Source organism: Echeneis naucrates, chromosome 11 (assembly GCF_900963305.1).
Source record: "Echeneis naucrates chromosome 11, fEcheNa1.1, whole genome shotgun sequence".
Taxonomy (NCBI): Eukaryota; Metazoa; Chordata; class Actinopteri; order Carangiformes; family Echeneidae; genus Echeneis; species Echeneis naucrates.
In genome coordinates, this window is record NC_042521.1 from 13,945,173 (window position 1) to 13,963,272 (window position 18,100).

Below are 18,100 nucleotides of genomic sequence, written 5' to 3' on the forward strand. Positions count from 1 at the left end.
GCATCATCATTCCACTCATGTGTTAAACCACTACACACACAGACAACCACTGAGCAAAGAGGGGTTTTTTTTTGTGCGTGGTTTGTGTTTAGTAGCTGTTTAACCCGCCTATCGTCCTCGGGGTCAACTTGACCACAGTCAGTCTTTATCATTCAAAAAGTAGTTTTTGGGCTTCATAGTTCATGACTTTTCCTAATTTGAGGGGGACAACTAATCATGGAAAAAATTACCATAATGATACTTTTTCAATTTGCTGTACACATTTTGTACACGTCAGTATTCCTCTGGGATCAATTTGACCACAAGCTGCTGAAGCTGTGTAAAACATGCCTGTCTGTGTGTGTGTGTGTGAACTCACCTACCTACACCTGCATGGCGATTATTTGCATGGCGACTTTTGATGTGTGCTTGTGTCAATTCCAACAATATATGCTGAGCAAACCTGCCATACACAGCATCAAAATTAGGGCAGCATGTGAGCCCAGCAGTCCAGCTATGTCTGCAATTTAGCTGGACTGTGAGGAAAATCTCTTGAAGTAACACCTGAAAAAAATCAAGGTCACAAGGGGTGTGCTTGACAATGGCTAAAGGACGTCATTGGCATCACATCACATGCGATCACTTTCCACATCTTACTCCCTGGTAAGGAACCAAAGCCCAGGCAGGTGCCAGGTTTGTCCCACCCAAAAGGATTCAAAGACAAGCATGACCTGTGCTCTCTCCAAAAAATATGTCTGCAAGGAAGCACGGTGGCATAACGGCATAACGGTTAGACTGCAAATACATCTTTTCAATGTCCTTTAAATTCACTTTCTCAGTGTCTTCCCAACACAAACCTAACAATGTCCTCTTGGTGTCTTATCTTAGTGTATTTCCATGGCTTTAAAACGCCTGATGTCTGAATTGTTACATAAATGCTTTGATGATATGTTTAAGGTGAAAAGTTGAGCAATCATCCAAGTGATTAAATTTTATCCTAAAGTGGGACATGAATGTATGAACCGATTGTCAGTATCATGGGCTCATGAACTCATTGTTTCCACTCCACAAGGTTTTCACTCAACAACACCTATAAACTGCAAAGCGTAAAGAGCAGGCTAAATATGGAAACATCCAAAGGGTGCTGAAAAGGGTAAAAGGCAGGAGGGGAACTCAGAAGTGGAAATGCAATTTCCCAACCATCCCCGTAACAATGGTGTAAAGATAAAGAACAGCTACCTTTCACAGCATTCAAAGAGTCAAGTGTTTAGTTCATGTTACTATTTATAGGTTCAGTGACTTGAGTAAGTGAGTGTAAGACATTTTTCTGTAGAGGCCATAACTTGACTCTATCTTGACTCTATCTTGACTATTTATGAGGATCATAATTTCATGGATGATTCATCTTTTTTTTGCATTGTACAAGCTGATTTAGACCTCTGCTATCTCCTGACAGTGATAGTGTACTTTCAGCCCCAAACCTAATCCACCTGAATCATCACTGAAGATAACAAAGACAATAAAACCTCCTATCACTGTCTTTGGGTGGCTGAAATATATATACTATGATTGCCACGCCCTGTAGATGGCTTCTCATAATTTGTAGTTAAAAATATTAATCACTACAGAGAATGAATTGGAGAGCTACCCAATAAAAAATGAATAAAATAATGATGATAAAGAACAACAAAAAAAAAAAAAAGCCATCAAAGCCAATGATCACACAGGGTTAGATTAAAAGGTTTCACACAAGGCCTTCACATTTCTTCAATCTGCCTGTTTATCTCAGCTTACCTTGGCATGTCCACAGTTGCTTTTACGATCTCTCCTTTCACAGCTTCAGTTGAGCTTCAAAATTTTCAAAGCTAGTTAAAGTCCAAGGTAACTTTTGAATTGTCACACCCTGTATGTTCACTTTCAGAATGTCAACTCAACCCTTCAGCGAAAAGCCGATACCGAACACATCAGAAGTTAACAGCTTTCAGAGACGGCACTGTAAAGTTTTAAAAGCCATATCCGTATCCGAATTATGAGAAAGTAACTCTCTGGGATTTGAAGCGCAAATCCCCTCCTGACCTGTCCTATGTCGCACAGTCAGAAGGAAAGAGACACAAACTGACTACAAATGGTCTTCCTAATTGTTTCATACATCCCATCACCATTTTGTGTATCATTGTGGTCATTTTGAAGCACTCTGTAGTAATTTTATGTCTTCTTTGGTTATTTCATGTCTCTTCGTAAACTCACAAATGAGATTAACTTTCCTCTCAGAAAGCATTGCAAAGAACCGTGTCCCAAAAACTTTAAATTCCCATCATCTCACAGCTATAAATGCCCACAACAGCCACAACAGCCTGTCTTTAATGATTGGATTAGAAAGGAGATTACACCCTTAATATGGCAATCGTTCTGAATTGCTTTATTCTTATACTACAGGGGAAAAAATATGATTCAAAGAACAACAGAAAAATAACTTGCTACTTTCAAATAGTGCTTAGATGGTTGTCATTATAAGAGCGGCTCAGCAATTGATCTGAGATAGTCCGAGAGAATGTTGACTTTGCGTGCTGACTGAAATGATTTTACTTCATCACTATGCAATAAAGCTGTCTCAAGAAGGTATTGAGTATTGTCTCATTGTTAAGATAAGCATTGGTGGAAAATTAGCCGCCTCTACTTCATTCTGTGAATATACAATAATAATAATAATAATAATAATAATAATAATAATAATAATAATAATAATAATAATAACAATAATAACAATAATAATAATGATAATAACAAGAACAATAACAATAATAATAATAATAATAATAATAATAATAATAATAATAATAATAATAATAATAATAGATATTATAATTTTTATTATTATTCCTCCCAACTTTCAAAAATTCATGAATGCCAAACTCATCTTTCACAGAAACACGCATCTCATGTGATTTATTAACTATTACCCCTGAAAGTTACGCCTGTTTCTGCTGAACTTGCTGACATTGCATAGTACAGCAGAGCCTGTAATGTGCTAGTGATAACTATAGGGTAGGTGCCATAGGTCGCATTTAATACCTCTCAATCTCCAGGGAATCAGGAACGGCTTCCGCAGAGCAGACTGTCTCAGGAAGGACACACAACCTCTTTTGTGCGTGAAGGCAGCAAACTAACAACCACTCACCACCGGAGAGATTGAAAGGAGCTGCCTCTCCTAATTCTGCTTCCAGATAAGTTTAAAAAGTGTCACAATGAAGCTAAAGTTACCAAACCCAGGACTGGATGACCGGATCCCGTCTCACGAGGAGCTGGAGAAAATGGAGAAGGAGGAGGCTGGGGACAGGCCAAAGTGGGACAACAAAGCCCAGTACCTGCTCACCTGTGTGGGCTTCTGTGTTGGACTTGGCAATGTCTGGAGGTTCCCATACCTTTGCCAAAGTCATGGAGGAGGTAAGATATTTCTATTTGAGCTCTTCTCTTCAAAATATCTAAAGAAAATTACGAAGAAATGCAGAAAGGAGTTGACTTTTTGTCACAATCATAGGTGTAACACATATAAGGGCTGTGCTTCAGCTACACAGCGGGGTGCTATGCATTAGAACATGTGAGTCAGATAACTGGTGCATATTCTGCTGAGCTTAGATAATTAAACATGTTTTTTTTTACAGTTCATGGGTGTCTTTATAAGAAAAGCTTGTGAAAGGAATAAGCTGCTGAATATTATATATTATATATTATAATATATTTTGCAAAACTAAAGAATTAAGTCAGTCACCCAGCTTGTACCTTTACAGGAGCCTTTATGATCCCATTCCTGATCCTGCTGGTTCTGGAGGGAATCCCGCTGCTGCATCTGGAGTTTGCCATTGGTCAACGCCTGAGAAAAGGCAGCGTGGGTGTGTGGAGATCGATCAACCCCCTCCTGACTGGAGTCGGTGGGTAAACAAAAAACACACATGATAATTATAATAACTAAAAAGGTAATAATATTGTTCATATAAACAGCTATTTAATGTTTTAACAAAAAAAAAAACAAAAAAAACTTTGATGGTTATTGATGGCGCAGCCTCACTTGAGCCATTAGAAATAAAAAGCACAACACGACTTACTGTTCCATTCCCCCTGCAGGTATTGCATCCTTGCTGGTCTCATTTTTGGTGGGCATGTACTACAACACCATCATGGCCTGGATCATGTGGTATCTCTTCAACTCCTTCCAAGATCCTCTGCCTTGGAGTCAGTGTCCTCTCAATGCCAATAAGACAGGTATGCCTTCATGGGTCAAGATAGCAGCCACCCAGGGAAGGCTGAGGGTATCTGACATCCCGTTCCTCATTCTTAAATGGCTCTTTGCAGGTGTGGTGGAGGAGTGTGCTCGGAGCACCACTGTCGACTACTTCTGGTACAGGGAGACACTCAACACCTCAGCGGCTATTGATGAGTCCGGGGGCCTGCAGTGGTGGATAGTGTTGGCCCTGGTGGCTGCCTGGACTCTACTCTATGTTTGCTGCATCCGGGGCATCGAAACCACTGGAAAGGTCTGAAAGTCAACATTGCCTCTGGGTTATCAAATAAAGGACTGATTTCTGCCACCATGCAGATATGTTCATTCAAATATAACTCTGTATTTTGTTATTCTCTCACTTCTCAGGCTGTGTATATCACATCCACTCTGCCATATGTGGTTCTCACCATCTTCCTCATCAGAGGACTGACTCTGAAAGGCTCAGTGGAGGGAATCAAGTTCCTCTTCACCCCAAAGGTAAGTACGGTTGTAAAACTGCATCCAACACTAACATTTGTCGGCATAATTTATTTTCAAAGGAAAAAAAAAAAAAAAAAAAGTAATACATAGTGTCACACATAACCCTCCAAAACAAATCTCATTTGGTTTTGGTATGATTTATGTAAATTAAGTATAACATGTCAGCAATAGAAAGTTAGTGCTGCTGGGAGATGGATGTTGGCCGCGTTCACTTGTTTTCAGTCTTTGCTTTGAACATAAATGAACGAAGTTTTATGGGAGCCTACTGTGGAGATAAAACAGGCAATAAACTAAGTTGTAGTTAACAACAACGATCCATGTCTGAAAACACAATGTGCCACTTAATTTGCAATTCAAATAGAGATTTATTGAAGTGTCTCATACATGCTTTCATTGACTGATAAATGTTGATAAGGAAAGTTCAAAGACTGATCTTTGACTAAATCATGGACAGACAGTTTCAGTAACAAGCGCTTTAGAAATGAAATAAGAACACAATTCAGTAGTGTTCATTAAACTGTGGGGAAATATAGTGTAGAGCAGACACATTACAACACGGAGTCATTAGTGTCAGAATCTCAGCTCAGTTTTGCTGATAATTTCTTTTGATTCTCTTTTAGGTGAGTGAGTTGCTCAATCCGGCAACCTGGCTGGATGCAGGTGCCCAGGTTTTCTACTCCTTTTCTTTAGCTTTTGGAGGTCTCATCTCTTTCTCCAGCTACAACTCTATTCAGTAAGTGACAGCCTCAAGTGCACAGTTACACAAAATGCCCTCTTATGAAGAGCTCTCTTCACACAATGTTTTCCCTGTAGCAACAACTGTGAGCAGGATGCCGTCCTCATCTCTATCATCAACGGCTGCACCTCAGTGTATTCTGCAACAGTCATCTACTCCATCATTGGCTTCAGGGCCACAGAAAAATATGATGACTGTATATCAGAGTGAGTTTCAAACTTAAAAAAAAGATGCCTCAAGAAACTGGTGCGAATCATTCATATCAGGCTGAATTAATCCTGCTGGGTTTCTTTTGCAGCAACATCTTGAAATTGATCAATGCCTTCAACATTGCTGAAGGCGAAATAACAGACAGCAACTACAAAGATTATCTGGGCCATCTTAATCAAACAAATCAAGAAATTGTCCAAGGTCTGGAGCTACAGTTCTGCGACATGCAGAGGTTCCTCAGCCAGGTCAGTGGAAAGAATGAATATTTGTCAAATATTTGTTCCACTAAAATCTGGACTTTTAGTCTCACAGGAATGATTAAACTGAAGATCAGCCATACCTTTGTTGTTTACTCCTTCAGGGTGTGGAGGGAACAGGTTTGGCCTTCATTGTGTTCACAGAGGCCATCATCAAGATGCCTGTTTCTCCTCTCTGGGCTGTCCTCTTCTTCGTCATGCTCTTCTGCCTCGGCCTCTCAACTATGTTTGGCAACATTGAGGGAGTGGTGGTTCCTTTGCAGGACTTAAGACTGTTGCCTCGAAGTTGGCCCAAAGAAGTTTTCTGTGGTAATTATCTAATGTTTCCTAATAAATTCAAAAACATTATTCACATGGGATTGTTAAATATGATCTACATGAGTGAATGTAACCCCCTTTTTGTCTTTTTTCCAGGTCTGACTTGCTTAATATCTTTAGCTCTCGGGCTCATATTTGCTCAACGCTCTGGGAACTATTGGTTAGCTCTTTTTGACAACTTTGCAGGCTCTATCCCACTTCTGGTCATCGGGTTCTGTGAAATGTTTGCTGTCATCTACATTTATGGCATCGATAGGTGAGTCTGTCCAGTAAGCGTTGCTGTAAAGTTTTGTGCCCTCATTGACCTAATTAACAGCCCAAAGCCACCTCTGTGCTTTTTCATATGTTGCTAATATGGCACAAATACACACACAGACTTACAATGTAAAGCAATACTAGAAACATGTAGTTATGACCGGTAACAAAATAGGAAATTATTACTTACTGTATTCTGACCTTGGGTCAGAGATAATGTGTAAGTCATCATTGGGGAGATAAAAAAAGTACACAGTATCTTGTGATTTAGCAAGACTATTTAGCAAGATTTTTTTTTCCAGTGCTTCAATAACACTGTTGATCAAAGTATGAAAAATATAACTGACATCTTAGCGAGATACTTGCTAAATGTTTAAATGATTGCCCTGTTGTGTTTTTGCGCATTAGAGCTTTAGTGAGAGTGAACGGACAGAGCGGAGCTCTTTGAAGTCTAGTCTGGCATTAACCTGTCAAATAGACATCAGGCTGTACAAAGTTGTCTTTTATGGATGCTTTGGTACACACTTATCTGACATAACATCTCCCCCTTATTGCTTCCATGCAGGTTTAACAAGGACATTGAGTTTATGATTGGCCACAAGCCCAATATTTTCTGGCAGGTGACATGGAGGGTGATCAGCCCACTCATTATGATCTTCATCTTGATCTTCTACTTCGTTACCCAAGTATCAAAGACGCTCACCTATTTGGTTTGGGATCAGGAATCGGTAATTATTTGGAGTAAAATCTAATGTAGTCACAGCAAAAAGACATTTTTAGATGTTGTTGACAGAGCTCCATTCTTTTTTAAAATGTGATAGAAATCACTTTTGTGAATTGTAAACATGTTAATTTTAACATTTCCTCTCGACTCTGGCTCTAGGTGGATTTCCCCACCCTTGAAAAGCAGCCTTATCCCTCTTGGATCTATGTCATCGTCTTCATCTTGGCCGGAGTTCCCAGTTTAGCCATCCCAGCTGTTGCCCTCTTCAAATTCATCCAGAGCAAATGCTGCAAGAAGGACTACAGTGCCAAGACAGTGGACACTATCTCTGCCAAAATACAAATGAGTGGCAAAATGTAGTTTTCCTTTTGATTATTTAAAGACAAAATGAGTCAAGGTGGAGTTGTTTTATTCTTGTTGTAAATTATTGCTTTTCTTCATACCCTGTGCACTGCACACAAGTGAAAACTGACTGGAAAAATAGTAAAACTTGAAGTCTGGAAAATATTTGCTCTGGAAAACAGTAATTGATAGCACTTACACTTAGTTTACTCGATTTTCTGACCCTTAATATCCCTATATAAATTTATTACTGTCCTGTTTACATCTCATACTTTGTCTGGGAAATGTGCATTCCTACTAAGAGTAAGAAAGGGGGGCTGATACGACTTGGCTTAGTCTAGCACAGAAACTGGAATGAAAGAAAGAAAAAAAAACCTAGCCTAGTTCTGTCTAAACATTAAATCAACACATATTTGTCTAATCAGTAAAAATAACAAGGTAGAAAAATCCTAGTTTGTCATTTAGCCAGATAAACTGATTCCCCCAGTTTCCACTCATCATGCCAAGTCAAGCTGGCCCTCTTCTGGCTGTAGGGGTATGAGAATGACATCAATTGTTCCTCACTCTCTGTAAGAAAATGAGCAAGCCATTACAAAATATTGTAACTTGACATGTTTCTACCATGGGACCAAAAATAATGTATTATTTTAATATTTTGTAAATAATCTTAAAACAAATGAGTGAATTCTTAAAATTTTTGACATATCGGAAGTACGTGTCTTTTTTAAATAAAAAAAAAAAATGCCACATTCATGTCAGCTTTGGTTTTTATTTTACTGTGATGGAGTGTTTTATTCTTTGGTGTATCACTGGACTGTATTTACACTGACACTAAATGTCAGGTTATAGTCTGGTAATAACCTTCTCAACAGTTAAAATTAAAGTATGGAAACTCTGGCGGTTGAGTGCTTAATGCATATGCTATATTATTGCAGGATACAGTTCCATCACAGGACCTATGCTGCAGGTCACACACACCCTCAAACAGGCAACTCAAAGCCATTTCCCAACAAGTGCCACTTGACAGTGGCAGGCCATTGAGAGGACCGTTATTTCTGCATTTATTGGCTTCTATGAAAATAGAGAACTGCTTATGCTGCAATGATGGCAGCTAGTTGCTATTTCCAAATATATTTCTTTAATAATAAATAATAATTCAATATCTACGCCTGGTGAATGTGCCATAATGTTTAACTTGACCTAATTTAATCTGTGATAATGTTCTACAGGTAAATGAAAGAAATAGTAACATATTAACTGGTTGAATGCTCAGCTGGCTGTAAATTTCCGTAACCTAAGAGTTGGACTGGCTATGCAGATAAGTGAAAAAAAGGCTATTTTATGGACTACAAAAGCTTTATTTGTTGGGAGAATAATATATGTTGCAGAATGAAACTGCATAAACCACATTAGCAACATGACATTAGCCTTTTTTGATAGTTCAAAGATTTTTCTTCAAGTGTTTCTGTCTATGTGAGAGGTTTTCAGTGTAATATGTTTTATACATACATATACACACATACAGTATATATACATATGTGTGTTTGTGTGTGTGTGTGTGTGTGTGTGTGTGTGTGTGTGTGTGTGTGTGAAAGTGTTCTGGCTAATTATTGATCTGTAACAGTAAAAAACTGTAAACATGTTTGAAATGCTGATGACTTGGATATGGACATTCACACTACTGTAGGCCCTTGTTAAGATACGTATCCCTCTGCTTCATCACCCAAGTGATCAGCATGAAACTAGTCTTTCCGAACCCAGGATTGGATCTCCGGATACCAAACCATGAGGATCTTGACAGGAAAGAGAAGGAGGAGGCAAGTGGCAGGCCCAAGTGGGAGAACAAAGCCCAGTATATCCTAACCTGTGTGGGTTTCTGCATTGGGCTTGGCAATGTGTGGCGATTCCCTTACTTATGTCAGAGTCACGGAGGAGGTAAGATGTGATAGAATTGAATCTGTTCAGCTTGAATAAAAAGTGTTTCTCAAATGCGTAGCTGTAAATGTTTGTACATTTGATATAAGGTTGAGGTGACCAGTGATTTATTTATTGTGATCTTCCATGTGTGACTTTTAGAGAGGGACAGTTTGGAGAGCAAATTTGTCTCCAAAGGGGTTACAACAGGAAGAGCCACTGCTAAATATCAGAAACACAAAACTGTTACCACCTCAGTTTCAACAAAATCCCTGGCCGTTTGGAACTGAAGATAAATGGAAAGTTAAATATGTAACTCATTCACGGCTATGACAGGATGAGGGCGCATCAATGATTCTCAGGAGTTCTTCTGGAGAAATGGTTAACCTATGAAATGACATGATATGATATGAGATAGAAAGATTCTGGGGGTCAGCAGCATATTGTCTCAAGTTACTGAAAACTGAAAACTGAATGCCGAGAATCCCCTGTTAACTTCAAGGGGTCAGGTCTATACAGTTCAAGCTGCTGTCCATAGTCCATGCCATCATCAGCAGTAATGTAGGCAGTAAACTGATTTTATACAAAGCAGAAAAAAACATTCATGGCAATAAAAAGTACATAAATTTTATTTATAAATAACTATTAATCTCTGTCAGCAGCTAAGGACTATTTTTCAACATATCATCTACGTTATATTTCATCCCCGGTCCAGTTCCACCAAATGAAAAGGCCGCGTTATGGTTATTTATCTATAACCTTTATTTTGAAAGGAAAGGAAAGTCCACCGACAGCAAGCTCTCTTTTTCTAGGACACCCTGAACACATTACAGACAAACACATCAAAACATCACAGGCACATAAATAGAACATATTTAATGAATGCACAACGCATGATTTACAACTAACATTTGTGAAAGGAAACACAATCTGGAAGTTAAAGAATTACTGGTAACAAGAACAGGCACTTGTGATTGCAACAGTGAGTAGATAGAGCTTTAAAAGCTTTCACAGAAATGAGATTATTAAGTTTTAACAAATTCTGTAAATTATTCCAACAATTCAGTGCATAGAAGGAGAAGGCTTTCCAAGGTTGGTATGTTACAGGGGGAATGTTCAGACTGATGTAGGACTGTGAGTGCGTCTGTGGACAAATGACACGGAGATTTAAAAGTGAGATTAAATATGAAGGAAGCTTTCCAAGTAGGGCCTTCTAGATAAATAAAAAACGATGTTCTTCTCTACAGATGGCAAGAGGGGACCAGCGGACTTTACTATATATTTTTACTTTAGATGTGCAATGGTGAGTGGTGAATGGATCACCAGTAACGAAACGTAACATACTGTGGTAAATTGCATCAAGAGGTTTCAGGGTTGATGGAGCAGTATTCATATGACATCACCAAAGGACAGGCATCATGGATGATTGCACAATGGTTTTTTTGCAATAAGTGGAGAAGCAGTTTTTATTGCTATATTGAAACCCAAATTTTGGCTCTATGTTTTTTTGTAAGACGTCCCACATGGCTATGAAAAGAAGGTATTTATAAGAGTTGACCATTTCAATTGGGTCACCATTCAGAAAAAGAATGCCCAGCGAGGGGTCACTATTAGTGGGATCTTGTAAATAACATGCATTTAGTTTTACTAGAATTCAGAACTAATTAGTGAGTGATGAGTGATGATTGAAAAGGATTGAAAATTATTGAAGGTGGCCTGAAGATTCATGACAGCTGAATTGAGGGTGGAAGCAATGCCGTACAAGATTGTCCATCTGCAATAACAACTTGGGATCTCCATGAGAAATAACCAACCGACTGAGAGGCTGTCTAAACCGGAGGAGCAGAGCTTATATAACAGGATATTGTGATCGACAGTATCGAAAACCTTTGACAGGTCGATGAAAAGTGCTGCACAGTGCTGGTGGGCATCAAGACCGTTTATAATGTTGTTAACAACGAGTGTTGTGGCTGTTATTGTGCTATGGCCAGGTCTGAATCCAGATTTTTGCGGTTGGAGGATGTTATTTGATTCATAAAAAGTCCACAAGTGCGCATTTACTAAGGATTCTAGCACTTTTGCCAGGCGGCAAAGTTTTGAAATTGGTCGATAATTGTCTAATATTTTAGAGTTTCCTCCTTTGAAAAGGGGAACGACCTGTGCTGAATTCCATACAGTGGGGATTATGCTAGGATAGGTTAAAAATGTGGGCTAAGGGGGAGGCAATTAAGTGGGCACTCAGGTGAAGGAGAAATATGTCCAGACCATCGTCACCTTTAGATTTTTTGAGGTCAAGAGAGTTGAGAACATGCAGGACCTCTGTGTGGATAACAGGTCAGAAATTGCTGCGGGAGAGGGAAGGGGGGAGTTAGGCGCAGCTGGAGTTTCATGCCAGGAGGTGGGATGAGTTGCAGCAGTATTATTATAGCAATGTTGACATGAGTAACTGCTTGTCATGCTAATGTGACATGACTCGTTCCAAATATACCTACACAAGGACAAAAAAGAGAAAGGCTTTCTTGACCTTTAGAAAATTATCAAAAATGGCCGATTGACCAACACTGTCATCCAAATCATCAGCCCAAAAGAAAGAGGAACTTGACTGCATGCTGCAGTGACGTGAACAGTTGTGTTCGCTGACAGTGAAACTGATTACCTCCATTTTCTAGGTGCCTTTTTGATTCCCTACCTGATACTGCTGGTGCTGGAGGGAATGCCTCTCCTGCTGATGGAGTTCGCCATCGGCCAGCGTCTCAGGAAAGGCAGTGTGGGAGTGTGGAGGTCGATCAGCCCATACCTGACTGGGATTGGTAGGTGAAATAGGCCGAAGGAATAATTAGTCCAAAGTGAGGGCAAAATTAAAGAATAATTAAATAGAATCAAAGTGGAAAATCACCAAAGAATTAACCCAATAAATATCTGATTTCATGCAATCTTGACGCTGTCTCGTAGGTATAGCCTCCATGTTGGTGTCCTTTTTGGTTGGACTGTACTACAACACCTTAATCGCCTGGATCATGTGGTATTTCTTTAATTCCTTTCAAGACCCTCTGCCCTGGAGTCAGTGTCCTCTTAATGACGATGGGACAGGTACTAAAATACACACATTTTTAATCACATGCACACTAAAGCATCCAGTTTGTATCATTATTAGTCATGTACATTTTTATTGACCCCATAGGTTTTGTGCCCGAGTGTCAACAGAGTTCCACCATAGATTATTACTTTTACAGAGTGACTTTGAACAGCTCAGCCACTATAACGGACTCTGAGGGGCTCCACTGGCCCATAGTCATCTGTCTTTTAGCTGCCTGGACAGTCATCGCTATCTGCTGCATAAGAGGCATCAGCACATCAGGCAAGGTTCGTTGAACCCTTCAATTACAAGAGTACAAGGATAATGGTGGTAGATTTACCTGGCAACTAGAATTTCATAATCATTGAGACAATGGGTACTTAATTCCAGATGGCATTAGATAAAATCAGACATACTTAAGTTTATCAAATAAAAGACTGATTTGTATAGTTTAGGCATTTAAGCTCTTCGATACAAGGGTTGGTTGAAAACGGTGTCACCTGCTAACAACTGGTTTACGCCAAACCAGGATGCTAAGAACGCTGTGGTTGCTGTTGCCTAAGAGCGAAAGGTCAAAAATTATTTCCTGCTGCCACATAGCTGTCATTAGTGTTAACAAATGTTTCCTTACCAGTTTACCAGAAACATGGATTGGCCACCAAACTTCCCTCCTGAGCTGTTTCAAGCTGTGGAAAGTAACAAGAAATCTTATTCAGTGACAGCAAACATACAGATAACCCGTTTTAAAGACACCAAAGCAAAAAAGAAATGAATCAAATATGTATCATTTCCATTACCAAATATGTGCTATTTCCATGTTCCAACCTCAGGCAGTGTACATCACAGCCATCCTGCCGTACATCGTGCTGGCCATCTTCCTGATCCGCGGAATGACTCTTAAAGGAGCTCTGAGTGGAATAAAGTTCCTCTTCACACCTAAGGTCCGTTTCAAATCGCCACAGTGGAAAAAATGTGCTGCATCTCAAAGCGATATTCCAATATGGCTTTGCTCTTCCAGGTTGGGGAGCTGAGTAAACCTACAACTTGGCTGGATGCTGGTGCTCAAGTCTTCTATTCTTTTGGCCTAGCATGGGGAGGCCTAATCTCTTTCTCAAGCTACAATCCAGTTCAGTAAGAAACTTTCAGAACATACACAAAACACCCACTCTTATTTAGCTCTCATAATTAAATAATTTTAATTATCTAAAAAAAAAAAAGATGGTAGCCACTGTGGGACACAAGGTGTCCTAACTCCTTTGCCTATATTCTTTTTCAAGCAACAACTGTATGCAAGATGCCGTGATCCTGACTGCGATAACTGGCTTCACCTCAGTCTACGCCGCCACAGTCACTTACTCCATCATCGGCTTCAGGGCCACTGAGAAATATGACAACTGTATCAGTGAGTGAGTACAGTACAGTTCAATTACAATAAACAAGTCTGATGGCAAAAGATACTGACTGTACTTATTAACAATGGGTGCAGCTGTTGCTATATTGTGTATTATTCACATGCACATACAGTAAGGTCCCTTTCATTCCAGGGATTCTGAAACCTGAGGTAGAGTCAGTCTTATTCCTTTCAATCACAGAGCACACAAGCATTCACACTTGAACCCAGGCCTAGGTTGAAACCGGAGTACCTGAAGAAATCCCACGCAGGCACAAGGAGAACATGCAAATTCAACACAAAAAGGCCACGGGCCAAGGGCTCAAATCCAGAAACCACTTACTGTGAGACGACAGCACTAACTACGGTACAGCCAGTTAAGCTCATCGCACCAATACATTTTCTCTTCCACTGAAATCGGTAAGCTAACAGCCCCAGCCTGCCACATTCTGAACCATTGTTGGCTCCAGTCTCCCCTGAAGGTGTAACTTTGCTAAGAGGTTGAAATCATAAACCATTGTCTTGTAGCTTCAATAATGACTGAAATTCTTGTCAACCACCTGCAGATCTTTCTTCGTCGAAAGTTACCCACAGTATTGTTGATGACGCGCTGGCTTGAAAATAACACAAAGATGAGAATCTGAGCTAAAACAGCACAACCTTGTAAAATGGCCAGATGTTTAGCAAATGTCTGGCTGCTTAAGCTGCATATTAATTTGAAATATATTTTGAAATACCTTTTGACATGACCAGACATGACTGGTTTTAGGATGAACCACAGTACCGAGACAGCACTTTTAAAGATTTTAAATGACACCAGGTGCAGTTTAGATAACCACAAACTGACAGTCTTGGTTTTACTGGATCTTAGCGCAGTCTTCAACACAGTAGACCAGTTCCTCCAGAACGCATGAAATTAAATGTGGGGACCCCCCAAGGGTCAATTTTAGGTCCACTTCTTTTTAATCTTTACATGCTTCCCCTTGGGGATGTCATCAAGAGGCACGGCATCAGCTTCCACAGTTATGCTGATGATACGCAGCTGTATCTCGCCATGTCTCCTGATGACACAGGACCACTTGATGCCCTCTTTAACTGCGTTTTAGACATTAAATCATGGATGGCAGAGAATTTCCTACAGCTCGACCAGGACTAAAGAGAGGTTTTAGTCATTGGTCCTGAAGGCCTTTTACCAAAACTACAAGATTTTAAACCTTCACAATCAGTAAAGAACCTGGGCGTTATTTTTGACACTGAGCTCACTTTTACTCCACACATAAAGAATATTACGAAGATAGGTTTTTACCATCTGAAGAACATAGCCAGGGTACGCCTGCATGCTTTTATCTCTGGCCGTTTAGATTATTGTAATGCCCTGCTCTCTGGTCTTCCTAAAAAGAGTATCACTGCATTGGCTCCCCGTCTGTTTCAGGATCGATTTTAAGGTTCTTTTACTAGTTTTTAAGTGTAGGTCTTGGGCCATCATATTTATCTGACTTGCTTTCATCATATCGGCCCTCACAGACCATTTAACCATTCCACGAGTTGGAACCAAAACCCACGTTGAGGCTGCATTCAGCCATTATGGTCCACAACTCTGGAACAGCCTGCCAGAGAGCCTCAGGGCTGCAGAGACTGTCTGTATTTTTAAAAGGAGGCTCAAGACACACCTTTTAAGTTTAGCGTTTAACTGATTTTATCTCTTTTTTTTTTTACTCTAAGTCTTGTGCATTTTTATTACCTTTAAACATTCTTAAATCTTCTTATTTTTAGACATTTTTTGACTAATGTATGTACTGTATTTTAATCTTTTGGTTTTTAGTTCCAGTGTTTCCTCGTGGGGGTTTCCTCCAATGGTTCCTCAGTGTCCTGCCCACTGTGTGGGCGGTTTTGTGTGTGTTTCGGGGGAGGGGGTGGGTTTTTCACTTTGTGTTTTATATTAGTTGCGTGTATTTCATGTTGTTGTTTTAACTCCGTGTAGCACTTTCTGCTGCATTTTTAATGTATGAAAAGTGCTATATAAATAAAGTTTGATTTGATTTGATTTGAGATGCTGTTTCAGATCTCTTACAATCACACTACTAAAGGTTCAGTCAGACCTTATGGACAGCAGAGGGAGAGACAGAAAGATGTCAGCTCATGTTTTAGAGACTTCTGTAATCCAGAGTTAGTAATCAGAAACATATTGTGTTTCTAGAAACATCATGAAGTTATTGAATGCGTTTGAACTTCCCGAAGAAAACATCACTACAAGCAACTATGAGACAATGTTCACTCATCTCAACGGCTCCTATCCTGAGATTGTTGATGGACTGGCCATGAAAAGATGTGACATGCACAAGCTCCTCAGTGAGGTACTAATATTGTTGAATATTTTTCATTTTCTTCAGTCACGACTGTGTTTTGCTCTAATCAGCACTGTGTTTGCTCAGGGAGTGGAGGGAACAGGTTTGGCCTTTATTGTGTTTACAGAAGCCATCACCAAGATGCCCGGATCTCCTGCGTGGTCCGTCCTATTTTTCGTCATGCTTCTCTGTTTGGGGGTCTCGACCCTGATTGGGAACATTGAAGGAGTGGTGGTGCCCTTGAAAGACCTGAACGTATTCCCCAAAAGCTGGCCCCATGAAGCACTGACCGGTAATCTGCTTTTCAAAGAGCAGTCAAATTCTCAGCTTTTGTTTACAAGTGAAACACCATGTGCATTTCTCTGTGCTCTCTGTTTTCATTTGTGTGTTTTTCAGGAACAACATGTGTTGTCGCCTTCATCATCTCCCTCATGTTTGCGCAGCCCTCAGGGCTTTATTGGGTAACGCTCTTCGACAACTTTGCTGGGTCTGTTCCACTCCTGACCATTGGACTGTTCGAGTTGTTAGCTGTCGTTTACGTCTACGGCATAGACAGGTCAGTGCTCCTTCAGGCTATTTTGCCACTGTCTGTGCCGTCAGTCTGTGTTTGCATTACATCTTTATTTTGCTCTCACTATGACAATACATTTTGCGACATTTCAAAACTTGTCAACAATTTTATAGAACCCTCTTGTGTCCCAGGTTCAATGAGGATTTGAAGTTCCTGGTCGGACATAGGCCTTCCATTTTCTGGCAGGTTTCGTGGAGACTCATAACTCCTTCAATCATCGTGGTTATATTAGTTTTCTATCTAGTGACCCAAGTCCAAGAAAAGCTCACCTATTTGGTCTGGGACCCCAACTCTGTAAGCGCACAAACTTTGTTATCAGCTCCTAAAACAGTGTAGGAATTTCCTGGTATATGCAGACAATGTATATTGTATGCAAAATGTTTTTTTTTCTTGCACTCAAGATAAAACGAGCCTTTTTCTACTAAAAACACTAACTATTCTGCTTTATCTTGTACAGGTGGAGTTTCCATCTCTGGCATCAGTGCCATATCCCTCGTGGATAAGTGCGGTCATATTTCTTTTAGCAGGAGCCCCCTGTGTTGCCATACCTTTGTATGCATTATGTCGTCTGGTCTTTGTTGCAACTGAAAGTATAAGAAAGAAATGAGACAAATTACCTAAGAGGCTTTAAACAATTTGAATAAATGTTTGACAAGGCTAATTTCAGAACACAACAAGATGCATGATTATCCACTTTGTCGAACATAAATTCCCATTATCAGAATGCTGACGTTTTGCCTGTTTACATCCATGCATATGTATGTTTGAACCATAATACTGATGTTTTATTGACAAACTTCATTGGAGTCCTGATACTTCTGCTTGTTTTGTGCAGTTATATAGGCGGTGTATAAATATACTAACTCCATGCCCAGATTTGATTTCTGGTTGTATTGGACTTTATCATTTGCAGAAGCAAGGTAAAATAAGCTCTCCCTCCATACATACTTTCTACCCACTCATCATAGTTATATATAGGGCATATGCATGGTTGTAAGGTTTTACTGTTGAGATGTTTTGTCTTTGTGCAATATCATTGTAGATAACTTTATAAAAGGTGTCTGATTATTTTCATTTTAGGTTCCTTTCTGCTTTTTTAAATTCCCTTTTAAAATTTCAATCAAATTTTCTTTCCTTTCTTTTTCAACACATCACTTCAGCCCGAAGAAACAGACAATAATGGGCAGCCAAATGGTCAAGAGGGGGCGCCATCATAGTGACACA

General features: G+C 39.8%; 2 protein-coding genes across 2 annotated transcripts; both read left to right on the forward strand.

The window, feature by feature from the left end:
- Positions 1-3,221: 3,221 nt before the first annotated feature.
- LOC115050761 (sodium-dependent neutral amino acid transporter B(0)AT1-like) lies at positions 3,222-7,598 on the forward strand. Its single transcript, XM_029513809.1, has 12 exons — positions 3,222-3,423; positions 3,768-3,908; positions 4,102-4,239; positions 4,330-4,511; positions 4,625-4,735; positions 5,359-5,471; positions 5,552-5,680; positions 5,773-5,929; positions 6,046-6,250; positions 6,356-6,515; positions 7,080-7,242; positions 7,398-7,598. The coding sequence occupies exons 1-12, from the start codon at positions 3,225-3,227 to the stop codon at positions 7,596-7,598; spliced, it is 1,899 nt and encodes a 632-aa protein (XP_029369669.1). The 5' UTR covers positions 3,222-3,224.
- A 1,718-nt stretch (positions 7,599-9,316) lies between these two features.
- On the forward strand, positions 9,317-17,483 carry LOC115051456 (sodium-dependent neutral amino acid transporter B(0)AT1-like). Its single transcript, XM_029514853.1, has 12 exons — positions 9,317-9,515; positions 12,164-12,304; positions 12,447-12,584; positions 12,676-12,857; positions 13,401-13,511; positions 13,589-13,701; positions 13,848-13,976; positions 16,158-16,314; positions 16,393-16,597; positions 16,702-16,861; positions 17,008-17,170; positions 17,334-17,483. The coding sequence occupies exons 1-12, from the start codon at positions 9,317-9,319 to the stop codon at positions 17,481-17,483; spliced, it is 1,848 nt and encodes a 615-aa protein (XP_029370713.1).
- The last annotated feature ends 617 nt before the right edge of the window (positions 17,484-18,100 follow it).